The following is a 21,640-nucleotide window of genomic DNA, read 5'->3' on the forward strand; positions in this document are numbered from 1 at the left end:
CAGAAGACTGAACTCGCCCTGTGTTCCCTGGTGCGAAGCATAGCACCAATGTGCTGGACACATACACGTGGAGAGACTCAAAAACGCACGTATGTATACAATACATATCAAGCAAAAGAGCTTGGATCAGGAGGCACTGCTATTACATTTTGACTTTAGCCAGAAGGTCGAGGCATGATGTTGCTGGTGGAACAGAACGAATATACAGAATACCTGGAAGGAGAGGTTTGGGATCAACTGGTCTGGGTACACAGCCCTCTCCCATGAAAGACAGACCCATGGTGGACTCTTTTCAAGTCTCTACAGTTTGACCTTTGAACCCAAGGAAAAGGCAGAATGGAATGGGGGCAGGGGTGGATAAATCTCCCTTCAATCCCAGCTGCCCATCTTTGTCACATACTCCGCTGTGCCCTCCACTACCCACACACTCTCACTCACACTCATTCCCAAAGTGCACATTTATTAACTTGTGTCATTGGTCTGGTAGAAGCGCAGAGGGTAATTAAGCAAGAACATCCAGGAACTTCATACGCAAGCCTGATGTATCATTCGAATATTTCAGTGCTGCTAAAAGAGGAATTCAAATAAACTGGACCCTGTTTCATAAGCTCTCCAATGAAGTCAGAAAGACCAGTTAACAACATGGTGTGGCTAAACAGCCCTCGCTCTAAGGGAGCTGCAAGAAGCGGAGAGATGCAGGGCCTGAATGGAGGGAGCTAGAGAGCATACTGTGAAGAGTACAGAGTGGAGAGTTTTCCAACAAGTCGCCTAAACTGAGCACAGATGAGCCAGGCTTCTTCTACGCTGAGCAAGGGACACATTCAGGGCAGAGCAGGGCATTTTCAGACCTCTGAAGAGCATGTTCAGAGCTTAAATGTGTCATGCATGGACTGATGACAGTGTATTCGCAACTAAAAGAACAAGTGTTTAAGGTTGACGTTGGAGGAGGAACCACTGCATGCGCAAGTTCTGTCACCCTCTTACAGTCTGCATGACTTAAGAGAGGAGAACAGGTCAGAGAAAAGACTGCCTTTCAAAAACTGGGTCCGGTACCTCCAGTTGCTGTGGAGCGAAGAGATCTCCTCTCATCTGTTTCCTCAGGAAGTCACGCCCTGGGTGGGAGTGGCCATTGGCCAGAGTGGACTCCTGCAGAACTAAAGTGGGACAGAAAGGGGAAGGAAAATTAGGACCAAACTGTGGATGAGAAAGCACAGACAGACGGAGGTAGAATCGCATGGAAATGGAGAAAATGATGTAGAACAACTCAGAGAAAAAGCAAACATTAATGTGGACATTGAAACCACAGAAGTTGCCATGAGCAGTAACATGGGATCTAGCAGCCAGGTGGAAAACTAGGAGAAGGTCCTCAAATGTGCTGATGTGTTCACAAGACCAAAGATGATCAAGGCATTTTCTGTAACGCTATAGGGATTTGAAAGTTCGACTTTGAAGAAACAGGATAGGGAAAAACATAGACTCCTTTGAACTCCAGTGCTGGAGGAGAGTTTTTAAGGACACCATTGACAGCCAGGAAAACAAACAGAAGGATGTTGGTTCAAATTAGGCCAGCACTCTAAAGAAAAACACAGATGATGAGACTGAGGCTATAGAACTTTGGTCACATCACGTGAAGTTCAGATTCTCTGTAATTATTGGGAAAGTTGAAGGAAAAAAGAAGAAGAGTATCTATAGCTATTAAAAGGATGGACTTAATTACAGTATGAAAGGTCATATCCCTTTAAACAGTAAGGACACAAGTGGAGCACCAAAGTTTTTGGAGACATTCCATAGTATTAATATCATTTCCAAGAGTCAACATCAACTCCACGGCACTTAAAAACAAGAAGAATATAGAGAGGCAAAACAGGCTGGTGTAACTAGACTTGGCGGCAGGAATATGAAGAATGTAGATAAAGGGACAGACAGGAAAATGGACACCCCAGGTGCAGAATTTTCTTCCTCTCTTCTTCTAGAACAGTTATGACACAGCACTGTCACTCTGGATGTCCATCCTCCATGACCTCCTAAAGGGTCAGCCAAGCAAAGTAGCCAGTTGGGGAAAAACGACTGACACAAATTTCCACACCGGCACGCAAAGAACCAATTCCTTTACCACTCTCAGAAGATCATTTCAGTGTCAAGAGCTACGGGACTCCAGATGTTAGAGAGAGCAGAATCAGGAGATTAAGCAAGAGCCTAAAAATAGTTTCCATTAAGTGTTCACACAAATACATTTCAGCTGGGATTCGGGCAAAAATAACAGGGCAAGAGAAGAGACTGACCGAAGCATCCTCACATGTTCTCCAACCATATACTGCAGAGAAGCATGGACACGTGTTTGACAGAAAAACGGAAACTCTGTGCAGGTTTGTGTGTTCTTGAGAGCACTAACATGATCCCCGGCCTCATGTGACGGTCCATTTCCACAGGCACAGGGCCACCTCAGTAAAGCGAGTGCATGAACTGGTTGAGCCCACTGGCACCTAGTAAATCCCACTGTCCACGTGGCTCTGTGGAATTCAACTGATCAATCATGTTGCACCTTTGGTGTTGTTTCAGCAACTTTATAGGCTTCTTTGTGTTTGACAGTCTCCTTCACGTGGGCTGCAGCAAAAACTGACCAGGCTCACGAGCTCTCAGCCTTGGGTGTCAGTTTGTCTTTGCAGATGACCTTTGTAGTGTGTGCAAGACAGCAAATGGCCAGTGTGGTCTTCAGTCTCGTTTGTGTTGTTCACCCACCTCCTGACACCTGTAGATGAGCATGCATCTGACTCCAGCTCTGAGCAGGTTGACCTCAAAACTCAACCCTTGACATTTCCCTTTCGGATGAGGGACAGGTGGACTCTCACTGATACCTAAGCAGTAAGTTTCAAGTTTTGCTCTTACCCGAAAGTGTATCCATGGGACAATAGAGCACCCATCCCCGCAGGAGAAGTAAATTAAGAATGATGGTTTGCTGAGCTGGTTGGTACAGAATTCTGGCACTTGTGAAATTACCACCATTATGTTCATGCAACATAATATTAGGCAAATGCACCTGGCCAGCCAACCAAAGGGACAAAGCTGGCTTCACTCATTATTTTCCAGCTCTGTGAAGAGTCCATGCAGGCTGTGTGTGGAGTCCAGTACGCTTGATCTGCCCACATGGACTTTCAAGTGTCAACAGGTGCTGACACTCGAAAACATTAAACTTTCAGAATCAAGTTGATGTGCTCCGAATCCCAGCAGCCTGTGCTCACAGCAACCGGCGGCAGAGCTACACTATATGGTGGGCATAGGAGGGTCATCATGCTGAATGGGGGTTACACATTCACATGGGACACACACAGCCTTCAGTAAGAAGATGACAAAAGGAAGCTCAGAAATGTCTTGGCCTTTCTCAGTTTAAGTCCAAAACAAAACAGCAATGAAACCGCATTGTTGCACCCTTTCGCCTCTGCTCTTTCTCTCGCAGCTATTGTCTGCTCTGGAAACGAAAGGCTTTGAGGAAAACAAACAGGGCTGAACGAGTGTCTGCAGGATGTGGGGTGGGGGGTGGGGGTGGGGGTGGGCAGGTCCAAGCGCTGGGGTGCGAGTCTCTTTGCACTTGACGCAGATTAGCATAGTGAGCAGGGCCTGTGAACAGGGATCATGCTCCATCGCTTCCCTGGCACCGCCACCCTCAGTGGTCCCCCCCACCGTCCGGAGATCAAAGCTCCGGGTGCGAGAAGAACTAGGGTCCTGAAAGAGCACCGTGCCTTGCACCCCCCCCCCCCCCACTCCTCTTTTGGCTGACTCTAAGCTGCTCTCCCGTGGAACTGATGGACATGGGGGAAGGGAAGCCGGCGAGAGCCGGAATTTTAAATTTCCAATTTGCGTTTGGGTTTTAGAGCCATTTGTGACACTATATCCTGCCTACGAGAAAAAAAAATTACAGCATCAGCTGCCGACTAAGAATCGAATAACGCACAAAGAAATTGCAAGTTTCTTTTTCAAAATGTCACCGCACATCTCCTGTACACACAGTCGTGTCAGCCACGCAAAAGGCTTGTTTTAGTAAATTTCCCGAAACGATACATCATTTGTTGCTGGTTTTTTAGGTAAGAACTCCGCTGACTTTGTCAGTGTGAGCATATTCTCACTTACCTTAGAGAAAGAGAGAGGAACAGCGTCCACCCAACTCCCACCCCACCCTCTAGCCCCTAGCAAACCCCCAGCTTCCACAAGACAAATTTTCCCCATTCATCCGACTTCCTTTCTGCTCTTTGGGGTCACTGCCTGCCGCGACGGGGGTTTTCTTCACACCCGCTCTTTCCCATCAGCGGCGACACTGCTGTTACACACTTAATCCTTGACATTTTACCCTGATTTCTGCTTTTAAACTCGAGTACTAAACAGATATCTAGTACAGCTGATTGTACAAGAGTTGATAAAGACGTCTGGCAAGCGTACGATTTGAAAAAACCTCGGCCGTAAGAGAAAGTATTACACTGGTGCACATCAAACTAGACCATTTTGAACGGACTATATTTACATTTATTCATTTAGCTGATGCTTTTCTCCAAAGCAACTCACAATGTTAAGGTTACAATTATTTACCCATTTATACAGGTGGGTAATTTTTTACTGGAGCAATTAAAGGTAAGTACCTTGCTCAAGGGTACTACAGCAGGAGGTGAGGCTTGAACCTGCAACCTTTGGGTTCAAAGGCAGTTGCTCTAAAAATCACCCTACCAGTTATCCCAGCTGTGGGTAAAGACCATCACCGTATACCTCCATTAGCTGCCCTTTCTTCTCCTCACTTTCTACCACTGCTGTCCTACTATGACCCACCATTAGAATGGTTTGTCAGCAAACATTCAGATCTTTGCTGACTATCTCCTACTAAACAAGACAAGCTTTCAGGGCCATCAGCTTGCATACTTTATTACAGTACACAGCACACCGCTAAAGATCAGAACTGCTACTACCTGCTAATACCTAGCAGTTGAAATTGAAGTTTGCCAAGAGTTGTTAGAACAAGACAACAAGCGTGGCAGATTAAGTTTAAGACACCGAATTGAGGGCAAAGCCTGAGCTTCTCTGCCGGCTGACTCAGAAGACCCTCTTTATGCGACAGAGGGCCAATTAAAAATCAAAATCCATTTATGGCCCCACAGTTTATTCCCAGCGCTGCTGCCAGGCGCATGTAACATCAATTAAAATGGCAGGCGGTGGCTAATTGCAGCCCTGATTAACAATGTGCTCAATGGCCGTGACACGAGGTGTGGGCAGGTGGGCAGGTGGAAGACGAGAAGGCAGGATTCCTCCGTTATGACTGTAGCTCACGGCTGTCTGCAAGCGACTGTGGGGTATGGAGTTGGATGCACTGCGATGTGGTGCCTCCAGGGAACGCCCTTAGCTCTGCAGGGCACGCAGTTCATTGCATGCTGCATTATGATGCAAGCATGTAGCCAGAGGTCTCCTAATGGAATCCCTGCTGAGGTGCCCATGAACAAGACATGGGTGAAGAGTGTAAGATGATTTTGATAAACACTGCCTTGCCTTGCCTTGCCTTGCCTTGCCTTGCCTTGCCTTGCCTTGCCTTGCCTTGCCTTGCCTTGCCTTGCCTTGCCTTGCCTTGCCTTGCCTTGCCAGAAGGTAACCCAGTGGTTAGAGCTGCTGCCTTGCACTCAAAAGACCCAGGTTTGAATCCCACCTCATACTGTAGTACCCTTCAGCAAGGTACTCTATAAAAGGGTAAAGAGTTTTAATTAGTTTAATACCATGAGTGATATGTAAGTTTTGTAGAAAGAGGAAGCAAAGCAGCCTTTGGAGGCTTTTTCATGTCCTCTTCACACCTATCAGTGTGAATCTGCCTGGAACCTCTGAATTCAAAAGCAGCAGCTTTAACCACTGCACCAACTCCTGAGGTACAAAAAGCACTAGAGCGTGGTGAAGAACCTGCCTTGATCTGATCTCAATGATCCCAGTGAGAAAGAGGTCTCACGGCATTTTAAAAGGAGACATGCCTCTCGCACCCATACGCAGGCACCTACCTTCCTCCCTCTTGCGCTTGCTGGCCTCGGCAGCCGTGCTGATTCCCAGAATGCCGCTGATGGAGTAGGAGGAGCCGGCCGTGTCGCTGGTCACCACAGACACCTGAGTTGGTGCCACCGTGGAGGCTGCAAGGAGACATGGCTGTGCTGAGAGACTGCAGAACATCCCTCATTCGCATGTATTGATTTAATAATAAATATTCATATTTATCATCAGCATGTTTGCTGATAGCAAGCTGTTGGCACCCCAAAGCCTCTTGGTCACTTAGGTCTCCCGAAGTCCCTGCTTTCTTACCAACAATTCAATGCCCCTGTATGACGTGCAAGTTACTGCTAATTACAGTCCTGAGAAGTGTGAAAGTCAGTGAGCCATGTGTACAGTTTTAATTTAGATAAACAGCTGATTTGAGATGATGAGGATTAGCGAGGGGAAAGCCACCATAGTTGAGCCATAGTCCTACGCTGTATTCAATGTTCTGCTCTCCTCATCATGGTTGTGAAAAGGAATCTTGCAAAATTTCGACACATTATTTCTCTTTTCCCAAGCAAGAATGAAAGGAGGTCGTGGGTGCCAAGTATTATGGTGTTCTTCTGCCATTATAAGTGATGAGTTCTCTCCGATTATAACATACTACGTATAACAGAAAGACAGAACTGAATATATTCAGTACATATCGACTCCTCAAGTTACAGTGGAATCACACATTTCAAAGATATGAACATTTTTCAGTTGATTTTTAATTGCCATTTGTTCGTTTTTCAGTTTTCTAAAATTTCTGCCTTTTGGAACAGTAAAGACAACCTGTGCTTACTTTCCCAACCAGTGGATGGCAGTAAACCGCATCCAAACAGAATGAGTGGGTCCACTTTAATTCAATTTACTTCCGCAATGTTTAAAACTGGCATGAAACATTCATGAGTGTCCGTGAGTCTGCCTATAAGAATAGGTGTATTGTTACCATGGGAACATAATGAACCTAACAGAAAAAAAATGAACATGGCAAGAAAAGGAGGAACTGCACTCACTCTTAAAGGATAAATCAGTGAAGAATTGTTATCAAACAGGTGCTTGAGGAGACGAGTTATTTTCAGTTCACTATATTCACTATAGCTGTAGACAATGTTCTTACAGAAGTGAACCGATAAATAAGTCGAGGAACATATATATCATTGGTAAAAATGGAGTTAGGAACAAGGTAAGCTATGAACAGCACTCCAGTTCCAGTTGTGCTTGTAAGCTGCACAGCCTGTGTATGTTACGTGGTTTTTTCGTTCCATAGCGAATGTAAATAGCCCAGCATTGATCGCCTTGCGCCCCTTGTCCCCTGCTCACTGTGCAAAGGGGTGTCCCTTACCTATGCTGTGTGCAGACAGGGAGCCCTGCTGCCCAGCCGGGTGCTGCACTTTAGTTCGGATGATCCTGCAGGGGGAAATCGGAGGGGGACAAGACCAGCGTCACCGCATCTCTCTGTATGGACACATTCTGCCATCTCCGGGTAACACATATGAGTACGGCTATGAAAGAGGCACGGTCGGTATGAGTTAAAATATAGTTGTGCAGTGGTTGCGGAACTGTACCCTGGTGTGCACATTTGTGTGGTCACTGAAAAGTATTTTTAAGATGTAGTGTAAATCCCCCTGGTGTAAATACATTAGGCAAAAAGAAGCAGCAACGAACATGTACATATGAGCGCTCGTGATTGAAACCAGTGGGAGCTCCAGCTCTGCGTACCTGTTGATGGAGCTGACGCTCGGTACGCTGTCGTTGTCGCACACTCGCTCGGCCAGCAGCCGGTCCCTGATCTCCCAGGCAAACATGGTGGGGTTTTGGCGTTTATAATCAGCAATTTTGTCAACAACTTTGGGTGTAGCAACCTTTGGTTTGGATCCTCCGATAACTCCTGGTCTGATGCTGCCTGTCTCATAGTACCTGTGGAATGGAATGTGGGGTTTATGAGCATACAGAGCACCAACTCATCTGAATCAGTGTGCTGGGCAAGAGATGGCAATTTCTTTTTCTGCTGTTCTTTTCTGTCCATTATCATTAACCACCTATCCAGTGCAGACTTGCGGTTGTTCAGGGCATAGGGTGTGACTCTGGAATGTGAGAGGAAACCAGAGCACCAGGAGGAAAGCCACACGCAAACACAGAGAGAACAGGCGAACTCCATGCAGACTGAGTCAGATCCAAACTCAGTTGTGAGGCACCGGTGCTACCTGCTGCACCACACTATAATTTTTATGCCTTATTCAAGTTGAAATATTTTCATTACTCTGCCATTTTTATTTTTATATGACAGTGTGGGCTATTTATTATAAATAAAGTCAAACAAACACGCAAAACATATTTAGACATATACACACCCTCAAACACACAAACACCTCTGCACTGAACTGCCTATTTAATCGACCAGAAAATTATTCCCCCCGTTCTCAAGTATTAACAACATATCACATATATAGGCCCCATGAAATAATTCACATATATTAATAAAATGTATTCATCTGTTATTCTTGCATTCTGTGGTCATCAGAAAACACTGAATTCCTTCCTTAAAGTTCTCTTGGCCACATATACAAGAAAATTATATTTAAAAATATATTTTATTCACACATATATACATAGTATTTAAAAATATCTGTGAAAATACACCTACGATCCATCAAAAGTGCATCAGGAGAGAAATATAATTGCATTCTTCTGATAATGAAACATATTCCACCATATACAGAAACATGCAGATCACTTTTTTGGGCCATTCTAAAATATTTAAACATATTTCCTGTTAGATAAATTAGTGTAAACCTGCCACTCACCTGCCCAGGATCTTGCTGACACAGCCATGACTGACACGCAGCTGCCGGGAGATGTCACAGGGCCGCACACCCTGGTGTGCGAGCTCCACGATCCTCTGCCGTACCACATCTGGCAGGGGGCGCCCGTTTACAAACACCCCTCCCAGCTGGTTGACCCCGCCGTGTCCTAATACCAGAGAGATGGGAACAGGGGAGTTAGACAGTGCCAGCTTTGGGGTGGACAGTGCAGCATTCGATATAACAAAGCCTCCTATTTGAAATGTTACCTTCAAAATGCAGTTTACAAGACCATTATCAACATTAGGCCTTGGCCTATTCATTGTGATCAACAATATCTGCAGTGTATGCGATACTAATTAATCAATGACAAGGTGGGAAAAAAAGAGGGGGGTTGTCTGGCTGAAACATCTCTCCAAAAACCTCTGAATAAGTGTAGATCTTCACTATAAACTTGAGAACAGCGTTTCATTCAGTGTTGACCTTTGGTTTTTTTCCATGTTGACCTTTATGCAGCCTCTCATATGACACGGCACTGCCCCTAGTGGTCACATCCGGCATTGTTGCTGCTAACCCTGAGCCCTTAACATTTTCGGCAATAATCACATCAAGACTCCTCCTTGTCTAGCAGAAAGAAAATGCATAACCCCACCGTACACAATAAAGATTCCGTTTTATACCAACACGCTGGCCATCTTTGACTGCAAAATGGTTCGGCAATTTCACATTTTTAAACATTTTTTAAATAACGTGCTTGCTTGCAAAACAGAAATGAAAGTCATATAGATCAACAAAGAATATACAACATACTGTGATGGCCTTCTATTTTTCTGCCCCAAGGGTAAATAAAGACTGATTGGGAGACACTACTTAATCCACTCCCTTTACAATATTAACATACTGATTGCTTCTTCTGAGAAAACATAGCAATAAAAGGGGGAGGGAGAGGTATAATCCTGGCTTTGGGTTAAATAGCCTTTAAATATAACCTGGCAGATTTTATGAGGGAAAAATGCAAACCAATTCTCCCGTATGAATGAATAAATACAGAAATAAATAGATGTGTGAATGTGTAAGCCTATAAATAGATGTTGAAATACACGAAGAAAAAAGGAAAGACCTTGATTAATAGCCTGTCTTTTTCTTCCTATGCAAATACCAAATGGCCTCATTGTGTTAAATCTTACTTGGAAGACAATATTTACACACATCATTGCTAAAGCTGCAACACCACATGTGCATCAGAAAGTACAGGAGTTGTCAACAGTAAGGATGAGAGTTCATGAGTGATTTATATTTATACACTATCAGGAAACCAGACCCACAGAGGACCCCCCTGGAAGCAGAGACAAACCACAATCTGCAGGGACAAACTACTGATGACTACTGATGACTCACCAGTAACTGAGGGATATTAAGAGAGACAACTTCTTGGACCTATGGAATGAAGGCAGCTTTCAGAGCGCCCTGTCTTCACTGACTGATGTCATCACTGGAGTGCAAAAGGATTTTGGTGGAAGAGATTCTCCTCAGTCCATCTACCACATCCCATAATAGTGAGCAGAAGAGTGCTGGGGGCTGGAGAAGTCACGTTTACACAAGTGAGGCACAAAGAAGCCCAGTTTGGCTGAATCCACTTCTGAGCTGGGATACATCTACAGGTAAGGCCTACCACTGTGTCCACAAAGATTAAAGTTGCAGGGTCAAATCCCATAGAAAACCACAGAGTCGAACGCGTTTGGTATGATTCAGAAAAATCCTCTCTGTAAGTTGATATGAAATTTCAGTAGTGTTGGTGAAGCACAACAGAACCATTTATCGTACAATATCGACGTGGCATCGTGATTAGAGGCGTCACCCTTGATTTGAAGGATCCACGTTTAAGTCCTGCTTTGTGCTGCTTCCTGCCATGGTACCCGTGAGCAGAATTGCTCCAGTAAAAATTACCCAGCTGTATAAATGGGAAAATTGTTCTACGTACACTAGTATACAAACCTAGTTTTGTAAATAGCATTGAACAAAGGTGTCAGCTAAACGAATAAATAAATGAATCAATAAATAAATGATATAAATATTTTATATCCCATGTTTGACCACAATTTGGCACTTAGAAGTTCTTTTGGTTAAGTGGGCCATTCCATCTCACAAAGTTTTAGAGTGACGCCCAAACAGTTCTGCACTAGTGTGTTCCAGTGCTTTTACAATTTCGATCACCTCATACCAGACCAGCAACCTACTCCTCAGATTGATTTTAATGGGATCTTCCTGCAATGTGTGTAAAACTCAAAGGAAATGTCATTTATGATCTCCCGTCCAGAAAATAAGCTCGGTTAGGGTACCGGTTTCCTAGTTTTATGTCAAAGGCTCATGGCTTTCCTTCCCAGTAATAAAGCAAAAATATTAAACAAATTGAAAGGCTGAAACCTCCACGTCACTCATAAAAGTCCCATGATTTGAATAAGATTAGACTTTGTATGATTAAAACATTGTTCTCATGCCTTATTCTCTTTCCTTAAGGACAGTAACACATACTAGTATGATATGATAAGTACATTAACATTTCTCCTGGCTAAAATCTGTCCCCCAGGCGAAATTATCCTATCACATAGCCTTTGCCTTTTCACTGTCAATTTTGTACTTATTTAATGTTAAATAAGTAGTGATTAAACTAAACTCGAATCAGCATGACAGCGGCAAACAGAGACGATTTAACCGCTGTTTAAATTGCCTTCCGTTTTGAATAATTTATTCAGAATAATTTATTTTATGGAATTCGGCGTCTGTCGAGTTAATACTCTGCAAAGAACATTAAAAAAACCTGTTATCAAAAATAAGAAAAATGTTACCGCAGTTACTAAAAGCGGAAATAATCGGATATAACTATAAGCCTTGTAAGGTAAACAATACGAGAAGAAAAGGATACAATAAATAACACTTTCAAAGAAAAAAAGACGTGTTAGACAAAGACGCGCGAAACGTCGCCACTCCCACGAGCGACACTGAACAGCACTCGTGCACTATTTTCTGCTTCCTCCAAATTCTTCAATCCACATATTTTTCTTTCACTGGAAACATTACAAAATGTTGAGCACATGATAATCATTCGATTCGTCCAAAAAAATGCCCAATGGAATAATTTTCAGAAAAAAAGTTTTCTTTGCCGGCTACAACAAATATGATGGACAAAAACAAGTAGTTTTAACACCGTAACTGTGATAATATGTAATAATGTATCAGCTACTTCCGAAGAAAATCAGTTTAATAATATTAGTCCTTATTATCTACTCAAAGCCAACACGTGATCGATACGAAGTTACAAATTTATGTTATATTATCTGGACACCCTGAATAACATAAACTGTGGTAAAGAGAAACTTGCATGATCTCCATTTATTTAGACCGAACTATGTGGGGAAATGTTTGTCCATCCAAAGGAACAAATATGGGCTCAATGAACAGGTTAGACGTGTGCGCTGCTAGTTTCAACCGGGAGGCCGCTGTAAAGCGCTGCCTTCGGAACCCGAGTAAAAAATCCAAAAATTACGATAAAATAGAGCTAACACTTTTAAGACCCCCACCCCTTTTTTAAAGAATTAACTCATGCCATGCGGACTATTTTCCACTTGAGTAGAAACACTCTGGTTAAGGTCCCTTGAACATACGCATATTATTATATAGCTAATATCGCCTCTAGGTATTAGTAATGGTCATATAATTATATAGTGATGAGTCAATAACGGTAATTACATGGAAATAACGTACATTTCTTTAGGAAATGTGATATACCGAAAAATTAACGCTAAATATCACCGACTAAGGCAGTATAACTATGGCGACGTGACAGTTGTACGAGGCTCATGTCAACGAACGTACAGTAGAGTTAATTTCATGTACAGTTAATTTGTCCTGGAGCCAATTACGATATTAAAGGAGCGCGCGCGCCATTCAAGGTTACAAGGAACTTCAGTTCAGCTCGGGCTGCAGATGTATTAGGCTACACGTATCGTGGGTTTTCTCGCTTGTTGCGTCTGCGAAAAACTGCTATATTACATCTCTTGGAAAAAAAAGGGAGAAGCGCACGAATGCGGGCAGCCAAGGGAAGAGTGTGGGCTGTGAACGCAGATCCACCGTGACGGTCCGCGTCACACTCAATATGATCGGCTGCTTTCCTCCACATCCATATATCCGTACATATTGTACATTTCCGCGTTAACTCGTCTGATCCGAAAGGGAAACACTGGGCGCAACAAGAAAGAAATGTGACAGAATTAGTTCTAGGTTCTTAAAGAAAAAACTTCTGCGGCATCTGCTGAGAGGGAAGGATTACTCTATGGAAAAAAAAAAAAAATCTTCTTCAGCTTCAGACGTAAAAACACAGAAATAATTTAACACCTTAAAAGGGTGTGTTGCAGAAAACACACCTACGCGTTCCGGGACAGTTAAACTCAAAATATAGTCTCTGAAATTTTAAAAACAAACGTCACAATGGTAAGGAAAAAATAGCAGTGTAAAATAAAACACAAACAAAAAAAAACACAAAAAAACCAAAACATTTTTTAAAAATGCTCCCATTATTTGTACTTATATTATACTTAAAAAATAAATGCAACTACATTCGCATTTACGTATTAACATAGAAGAGACTATGACAATTTGATTTTTGAACATTGAATCATTTGAACATTTGACTAAATCACATGAAGATAACCGCCGGTATGAAGTTAACAGATTAATTTATTTGGAAAGGGGGGAAAGGAATAAGAAAGAAAACTAGAGGAAACTGAAGAAGCCTCTGGCATAGTAAGCCGGGTGCCAACAGACCACTCCCTGTTCATAGAACTGCTTCTGTAGTTGGACACCAGTGCACTATAGGTGCTGGTCCAGTGGTAGGTGGACTCCACTGATCCACCGCCACTGTTCTAGATGGACACCAGGGTACCATCACCACCGGCCCACTAACAGACAGACACTATTGTACCGTAATTACTGCCCTCTATTGTGGTTGGACACCAGTCCATCATCAACACTGCTCCTGTTGAAGATCAACACCAGCACACCACCACCACCACTGTCTCCGTTGTAGATCAACACCAGTGTAGCATCCCCACTCCCTCTGTTGCCAATAGACGCCAGTGCTCCATCACCACTGGTCCTGCTGTAGATGGACACGAGTCCGCCACCACTGCTCCTGTGTCACCAGAGCTGAGACCAGCTTGGATAACAGAATCTGTTGCCAGATCTGGTGTTTGTTTCACTTGCACAGCAGGTCAAGTTTATTTTTGTTCATGCTTTGTTGCACTTGGTGGCTTGACTGTTTCACAAGCCCCCCATGACCCCCTCCCCACACACACACACACACACACACACACACACACACACACACACACATACACCCCCTTCCCCCGGGAGTGTGAGAAAAACAAAAGCGACAATAGTACTCTAATTCACCTCAGCATGCTGGAGACATTCTGAACTCCAGGGCTTTCAAATACAGACTAGTATTCGGTGTCAGAAATGCTTTCGGGGCCAATAAAAGCGAGCGATCTGCGCACAATTTTTCAGATAATGCGGTGTTCGTATTATGCAACATTTCTCTACTTTCGAGACTTAACCGAAGGAAAACGCCTTAATGGGATGAGAGGAAAGAGCTCACTTACTGTGCATGGCTGCGAACGGGTCGTGTTTACAGTGTATTTCCATCGGAGGGGTGTTTTGCAGAGCTCAACGCCCTACAGTCCAGCCCGGGACACGCTTGAGAAGAAAGCCAACTGCGAAAGCGAGCGAAAAATTGCGGGACGTTGTTGGAGCGCCGAAAAAAAAAAAAGAACAATCCTTAAAGAATTCTAGGAAATAGGCGATTTATTTTAAAATTGGCCAAAACTACTAGACAAATTTCTCAGAATTAAAAAAAAAATAATAATAATGAATTTCGTGTATATATTTATTTCACACATTTATATCATAATGCAATGCAATAAATTCAGCACAAATTTGGCTGTTTTCTTAAGTCAGCCAGCTGCCGAACTGAAAATTTTGGGAGAAAGGTGTTTTAGCTGTGATTTTAAAAAAACTACACGAAAACAAATAAGAGAAGAGTAGAGAGCCTGTTGTTGTGGGGCTCTCCTCTCCCCTAATGTCCTCCTTGTTCCCTCTGACCGCAGAGCCGAGGAGCGCAGCGCTCTCATGAACGCGGGCTAAAGTGAACCAGCAGGGGGTCGCGCATCTCTCCCACTCGGCGCAGTCAGTTCACTCACTTATTTCCTTCCCTCATCCATCTCCGTGATTCTCCCACGTTAACACAGAACACGGCGGAAGTCTCCCACTAAACTGTCTTCAGACTCAGCAACATCTACTCAACTCCAGCAGGCAGGGTCCACAGAAATAACACGAGAAGACTGAAGAAAAAAGAAAAAACGAAATGCACATTTTTAAACCGCTCAGATTTCAAAATTGATATTTCTTATTACTGAAAAGTCGCGCAAAAAACAAGGGAGCTGTATACATGTGTAGTAATTTCGGGGTCTGTATCCATTTCGCAGAAAGTGCGCAGATCAAACTTTCATGTGCTTCCAGTCCATAATCCACGAGGTTGCCGCGCGGCTCTCGCTCAACTGGCGCCTCGCAGAGAGCGGAAAGATGTCGAATTTATCATCGTTCGCGTCACTATTCCCGCGGTAAGACAACTCGCGTGGCTGCGCCTCGAAGCAAAGCCGAAACCATAGCGCGGTCGGCGCATTTCAGAACCTGCACTCGTGCGGACAGCGCCACTGGCTCTTCCCCCAAGCCTATGGCTCAGCCAGTAATAGCCTGCCACTCAAACACCGCCACCAATCGCAGTGAAGCGCAATTATTCACAGCCAATGAAATTGGCACCAATAAACTCGGGCGGGGCCAAAAGTGATTGGTTGATATGAATCTCGTGGGTGCGTTGTCCTTCCCTAAATCACCCACCGGTAAAGGAAAAACCTGGTATGACGGCAGGACTCAAATTGATTTAATTTCTTAGTTCAATCGCAAATAAAAATACAGTAAATGTCTTTCATCTTCCCTTCTTATGCATTATTACTACATCAGCACAATAAATACAAGCATTTCATGTTTTCAGTGTACACAATTCGTTATTGCATGACCAGATCAGCTCCTTTACAATAATTTCCTGCAAAGGAGCACAAAAGCATGTTAACTCCTACCTCACGCGAAGACAGTATTAGATTCTGTTCAAACTTTTTCAATGGTTTAGGTTTTAGAAAAAGCAAAAAGATTAGAAAATATTTCATTCAGGATAAAATGAATGCAACAGATATATATGTGTATTTTGTGAAAAATAAATGAAATTACTATATATCAGTAATTTAAAAAATAACACATTCTTACATATTAAATTTGATCCAGTATACTAATAGTTATATATTACTGCGTGTGAGATGCAGAAATAAGATGCCAAAGAAGTACGAATAATAACAATCACAACCAAACATCAGTATAAAATAATATAGCCTTACACTGTAAGCCGCTTTGCAGAAAACAGTTAGCTAAATAAATAAAAATAAATATAATTACAGTATTGTTATTTATTTTATATTAAACACTTTAATTTTTTTGTTTTAAGGTTTCGTTTTTAGCTCACTCTAGGTATTTGAAAATATACATTTTGTGAGATCTGTGGAATTTTGTTAGACCAAGATATTTCTACACGAACCATAATTGGAATTTCATTGATTATCGTATTGTACAGAATTGTGTCTCTCCTCGTTTTTATTCCTGCTCCTAAATGTGTTTTCCATTCAGTGCCAATACTACTTCCACGTGTGTGTTTCTAAGAAATTAGAACTAGTTCGCAATTCTTCGATCTTTGTTGAATACATCTCAGATCATTATTTATAGCAGCAGTTAAAAATACCCCGGCTCCATACCTCATGATTTAAATGTTAACACGAATAACACTGGTAATGAAACTCACTGATTTGTTGCGTCAATTACATGCAGTTTCTTCTTCTGCCAACATTTCCAACGTGAGGTCAGTGAACACTGTCAAACATTAACTGTGAAAAAACAACATTCAGATAAAATAAAATCGGCCTGTCTTCTTTCCCCTACAGAAATCAGATATGGAAAAATAATAAAGTTCAGTTGGGGTAATCCAGCTATCGACATTTCTAGCAATTTATTGACAAGTGAGAGAAAATGAAGCGCTTCGTTCGTTCCGCTTAGGCTGCAGTGTGTGAAGAGTCCTGCAAGCAGTGTGGTAAAGACACAGGAGCACCTCGGTCACTGGTACAGTTACCCCGACTCCTTACAGGCACCACCAGGGGGCGACAGCAGCCAGAGTTCTGTTACCCAACACACACCCCGACACCTATGTGAACATTCCATTATAATCCGTGAGCCCTACATTTACCTGACGCTTTTCTCCAAAGCTACTTACACTATTAAGACAGATGTACTTATTTACCCCTTTATACAGCTGGGTAATTTCTCCTGAAGCAATTTAGGGTAAGTGCCTTATTCAAGGGTATCAGGGCTGAAAGTGGGATTCGAACCTACGACCTGCAGCTCCATAGGCACTACCTCTAATCACTACGGTACCCACACGAGACATTTTGTTTAAACTACTTTTCAGGAATAACTCTGAAGAGAAGTTTTGGACATGTGGTTTGGACTTGAGGCGCATATTTTCAAGGATAAAATGAGGAGACACTTTCTTACGTGTCGCGTTCAGGGATTACTCAAAATAAAAATTATGTCACCGTTTCTTTTTAGTTTATATTACGCTATTAATTCTTGTATCAGTAAGAGTAGACGAACAAAACTTTGGTGAAGGCGATATGACATCCTTATGCTTGGAAAAAAAGCCTCAGATCACAGACCTCATTTATACGTGTTTTTGTATTGCGTGGGAAAGATTTTTCTTGGTGACACTGAAGGTGAAAAGCAGAATGGAAACCTGGCTTCGGTTCTGGAGGTTCGGTCCTCCCATGAGGCAGATCAGACTTAAGCACAAGTGTAGGTTACACTGCATTAAAATTATTTTATGGCAGCAAACCATAGCAAATAACACAAATACAGTCAGACATAAAAATCCAAATATGCACTTAATAAGGGAACACATATAAAAAAAAACCCTCCCATGAAATCCATCAATTAATCAGGACTGGCCCCCATACATATATTATTCTCTTTCTTATTAGCCACATTGCACCAATGTAGACCAAGGTAAAAGGCCCGAAAATGGCAGTAAAGAAGAGGTAAACGCGGCACTCTTTAATGAAGTGTACAATTAAAGAATGAGAGCAGCTCTAACTGTCAAGCAATTACATGAACAGGGTCTCCGCTATGAATAAATAATGGTCAAAACGAGAGGATTTAAACTTTTTACTGGTGCTAAAACCGTATTAAAATATTTGTCTGTAGAAGACAGAATTTTTAAAGTGTTTTCAATATGAGTGAAAGAATAAACATTAATTAACTCGAAATGTTCAATTCCTATAAAATCCTAGGCGCAGAGCAATGAAATTTTTAACAGGGCACGTTGCTGAAGGTTTTCTTTTTTAGTACACGCTCACTGACTGTAAACATAATGAAAATTCATTAATTCTTAAGTTAAAGTGTATTTTTAAATATTGGGAAAAACAACAGAATATTTATTTATAAGTAATAAAGTGAATTGGTTTGTAGTTTGAAGCAAATTTCTATGTTCTCAGTTTTCAGTTGACACTATCAAAAGATATTTCGCCTTCACAATTATGTACGCTTGTCATAAATAATAGGGGGGAACCAAAAATGTAACATATTTTGGGAAAAAAAAAAAAAAAAACGTTTATTGAATATATTCCCTGTATTCTGACGGTTACTCTTGCCAGATCTGCCACACATATCTTTGTCTTTCCCCACAATATAAAACCGTATGTATAATTTAGCACATATTTTATTCTGAAGAATACTGCCTTTTTCTAATGTCAGTACTGATTGTTATATATTGCAATATATTGCAATATATATTATATATAAGGTTCGTTTAGACTGATCAAACGTGACTTCTGTCTATTTCTTAGTGAAGGCGAAAAGAGGAGGATTTTTCTTTCTTTTTTTTTTTTTTTGGTCGTTTTCACAAATCCATCCATGCGGACCCAGGCAGAGCAATAACTATAAACCCCAGTGCACCTCTGTCGCCAGAGACCCCGCGCCCCCGCGCTTCTTGTACAATGGACTGCGTCCCGCACTCAGAACAAGGCCTGCAAGCACACAGCTCTCGGAATTATTTCACGGGTCACAGACGGTTGGGGGTGATGGGTGCGAATCCCCCTCGTCCCGGCTGCACGGGGGTCCTGTCCGTCACCGCCGACTCCTGGCAGGGCGGCACCCAGAGCTCGGACACCTCGCAGCGGGGATCTTGCGAAGCGCGGGGTGGCGTGTACCGTTTCTAGGGAGCAGCAGCGCGAGGCGGGATACCCCGCCTAAATTCGGGGTAAAAAAAGAGTAAGAAACTGCGTGCCAAGCACTCTTCCCAAATGTCCCAGTTATACCGAGCAGTAAAAACTGTCCCGTTAACGTCGCGAACCCGAAGCACGAAATGTAAAGAAGAAGAGAAGCCCAGTTCAGTGTCCCAAATCTGGAAAGCGGAGGAGCACGCGCCCGATGGATGGTCAGCGAAGCTCGCGCCTCCAACACGCGCTGCCGCAGTGTGTTACGGCAAAGGGGGACACACGCGTATTCTTACCAGCCCTTTATTACCCGGACTTTCTGAATGAAAAGAATGAGAATGGCGTGTGTGCAAAACGAATCAGTGACAGATATTTCCAATAATGGGAAAATTTGAAACTTAAAGATTAAAAAAAAAAACACTTACAATTCTTTCCAAGCTGAAAAATAAAAAGCAATCACCAAATGCAGTTAAACAGACGAAATCCGTTTTGACGCCGTACTGTAAATCCTGTCTCCCTGCAACAATGTATGTTTTCTGTGGGCCTTGGGGGATCGTACGACATGAACGGACCAACAGCGCAGTAAAAAGGCGTGGGAAACGTTATTATTACCTTTTCCTAACACAGCTGTGGTGCGAGGACGTGGGAGAGGGAAGGAAAGCCAAGTGTCCGTGAGCCACACGCAGTGTGTAAGTGGAAGGGCGCGATGTGCTCCAGCGAAAGGTCCTGCTGTGTGAGCGCAGGGGATCGCGCTCATCTGGAAAGAACCTGTTGCTCGCACCCTGAGCGCCATCATCCACCTCTCTGACACTCTCGAGAACCACACACTTCTAATGAAGAGAAGGCATGGAAATGCAAATGGGCTTGGATCTAATGCACACCCCTGTGCCACGTACCACACTTTTCCAGCAAGTTCACAGCGTAGTATGCGGCATGTCCTCTAGTGCACTGTCCTCCCTCTAAGAGTACAATCAGAAGAACCCAAAATGCACACATCACATGTACTTATGAAATTACGTTAATGAATCGAACGCCCAACCGTTCAAAGTCACCTCATGTTGTGCTTCGCAGGGGAGTGTGTTGTAGTCTGAAATAGGGAATAGGGTTCTTCCAGAGCAATACATGATTAAAAGGACTATTTTAAAACCGTTACGTTCTTCACTTATTAGGCATTTAGGCTGTACGTATCGCTCAAACTGTTTCCAGAGGCTTAAAAGTCACCAATAATTTGCATAAGCAAACAGAGTTTCCCCCTGGTACAGATATTGAAATTAGTGCAATCGTTGATACAATATGACACTGATCATCAGTATTTATCTATTGTATTGACTTTTAAGTTTATTTTACAGCAATATTCTTTTGGGGGACAAAATCAGGTGCAGTACAGGCTACTACACAATTTCCCAAAAATATCGAATAATACTAATATTTAAAAACTATTGCAAGAGGCGTAAAATTGCAATAATATGCTAAAAGGATTTTAAGATTTAAAACTGCGACTGTACGTTGACCTGCCTTATTTATAGAATTGCACATTGAAACACATTTCATCACACAGACCTCCAGCACATCTCTTGTGAAAAAAAACGAAGTCATATCTCTAAATCAGACCAAAATACAACAGAAAGCTGTTCAACACATCTCCCATTTCGTCTCAAACACAAATAAAGACTTGGGGAAAGGAGGCGAATAAAAGGTGCGCTACCTTGTTGGCTAAACTTTGTGTAAAGCTGTAAAACTGTCAAGATTCTCCATGATCGGCTCAAAAACTTTCAGTTACAACAGAAAGACAACAAACAGTTCAGATGCTCAAATATAAAATTGAGAGCAGGCCACATATCTTCCCTCTGTCAATGAATTATCCATGCGATTAGGAAAAAATGGAAGAAATAATAACAACCTCAGCAATGTCGAATATTATAGGATATTGCTTAGATACAGCGTTAAAATTACAGCACATCTGACAGTCACGTCCCTCGGAGAATTTAAAGCATTACAAATAATTTGCTGCCCATTTAGGACTTGTAAAATTCTAGGGCTTTCCTACCTGACCTGCGGTTCCTCTGCGACGGGGGCTTTTGGTCTGTTTCCATTGTGGTGCGAAGAGTCAGGGACACGAGATTAAAAAAAAAAAAAAAAAAAAAAAAGAACAAAAAAAAGTTTTTTATTTTTTTTTTCTGGCTTTTGCCAAGTAAGGCCTATAGATCGAAATAATTCGACTCTTCCGCTCCCTGGCGCGCTGTTGCAAAGTGTGCACTGGGCTGAAACTAAACGTTTTACGTGGAAAAAAAGGGCTCAAAAAGAAGCGTGAAATGATTAGGGAACTAAGGGGGCTGAGCGCGCGCCCCGCGCTCGTGTCCGCTTCCCCCCCGCCGCGGCGCGCGCTCT

General features: G+C 42.7%; 1 protein-coding gene across 1 annotated transcript in view; it reads right to left on the reverse strand.

Moving 5' to 3' along the window:
• The window catches only part of LOC108925919 (paired box protein Pax-5-like), a 29,705-nt gene that overhangs the window by 7,939 nt on the left and 126 nt on the right, over positions 1 to 21,640 (reverse strand). The window contains exons 2-6 of the mRNA XM_029259296.1: positions 8,835 to 9,043; positions 7,750 to 7,947; positions 7,373 to 7,437; positions 6,018 to 6,143; positions 1,054 to 1,154 (exon numbers count right to left, since the gene is read on the reverse strand). Of these exons, the coding sequence (XP_029115129.1) occupies positions 1,054 to 1,154; positions 6,018 to 6,143; positions 7,373 to 7,437; positions 7,750 to 7,947; positions 8,835 to 9,043 (699 nt within the window). The remainder of the gene's footprint in view (positions 1 to 1,053; positions 1,155 to 6,017; positions 6,144 to 7,372; positions 7,438 to 7,749; positions 7,948 to 8,834; positions 9,044 to 21,640) is intronic.

The sequence above is a fragment of the Scleropages formosus genome, chromosome 16 (assembly GCF_900964775.1).
Source record: "Scleropages formosus chromosome 16, fSclFor1.1, whole genome shotgun sequence".
In the NCBI taxonomy this organism is placed as follows: Eukaryota; Metazoa; Chordata; class Actinopteri; order Osteoglossiformes; family Osteoglossidae; genus Scleropages; species Scleropages formosus.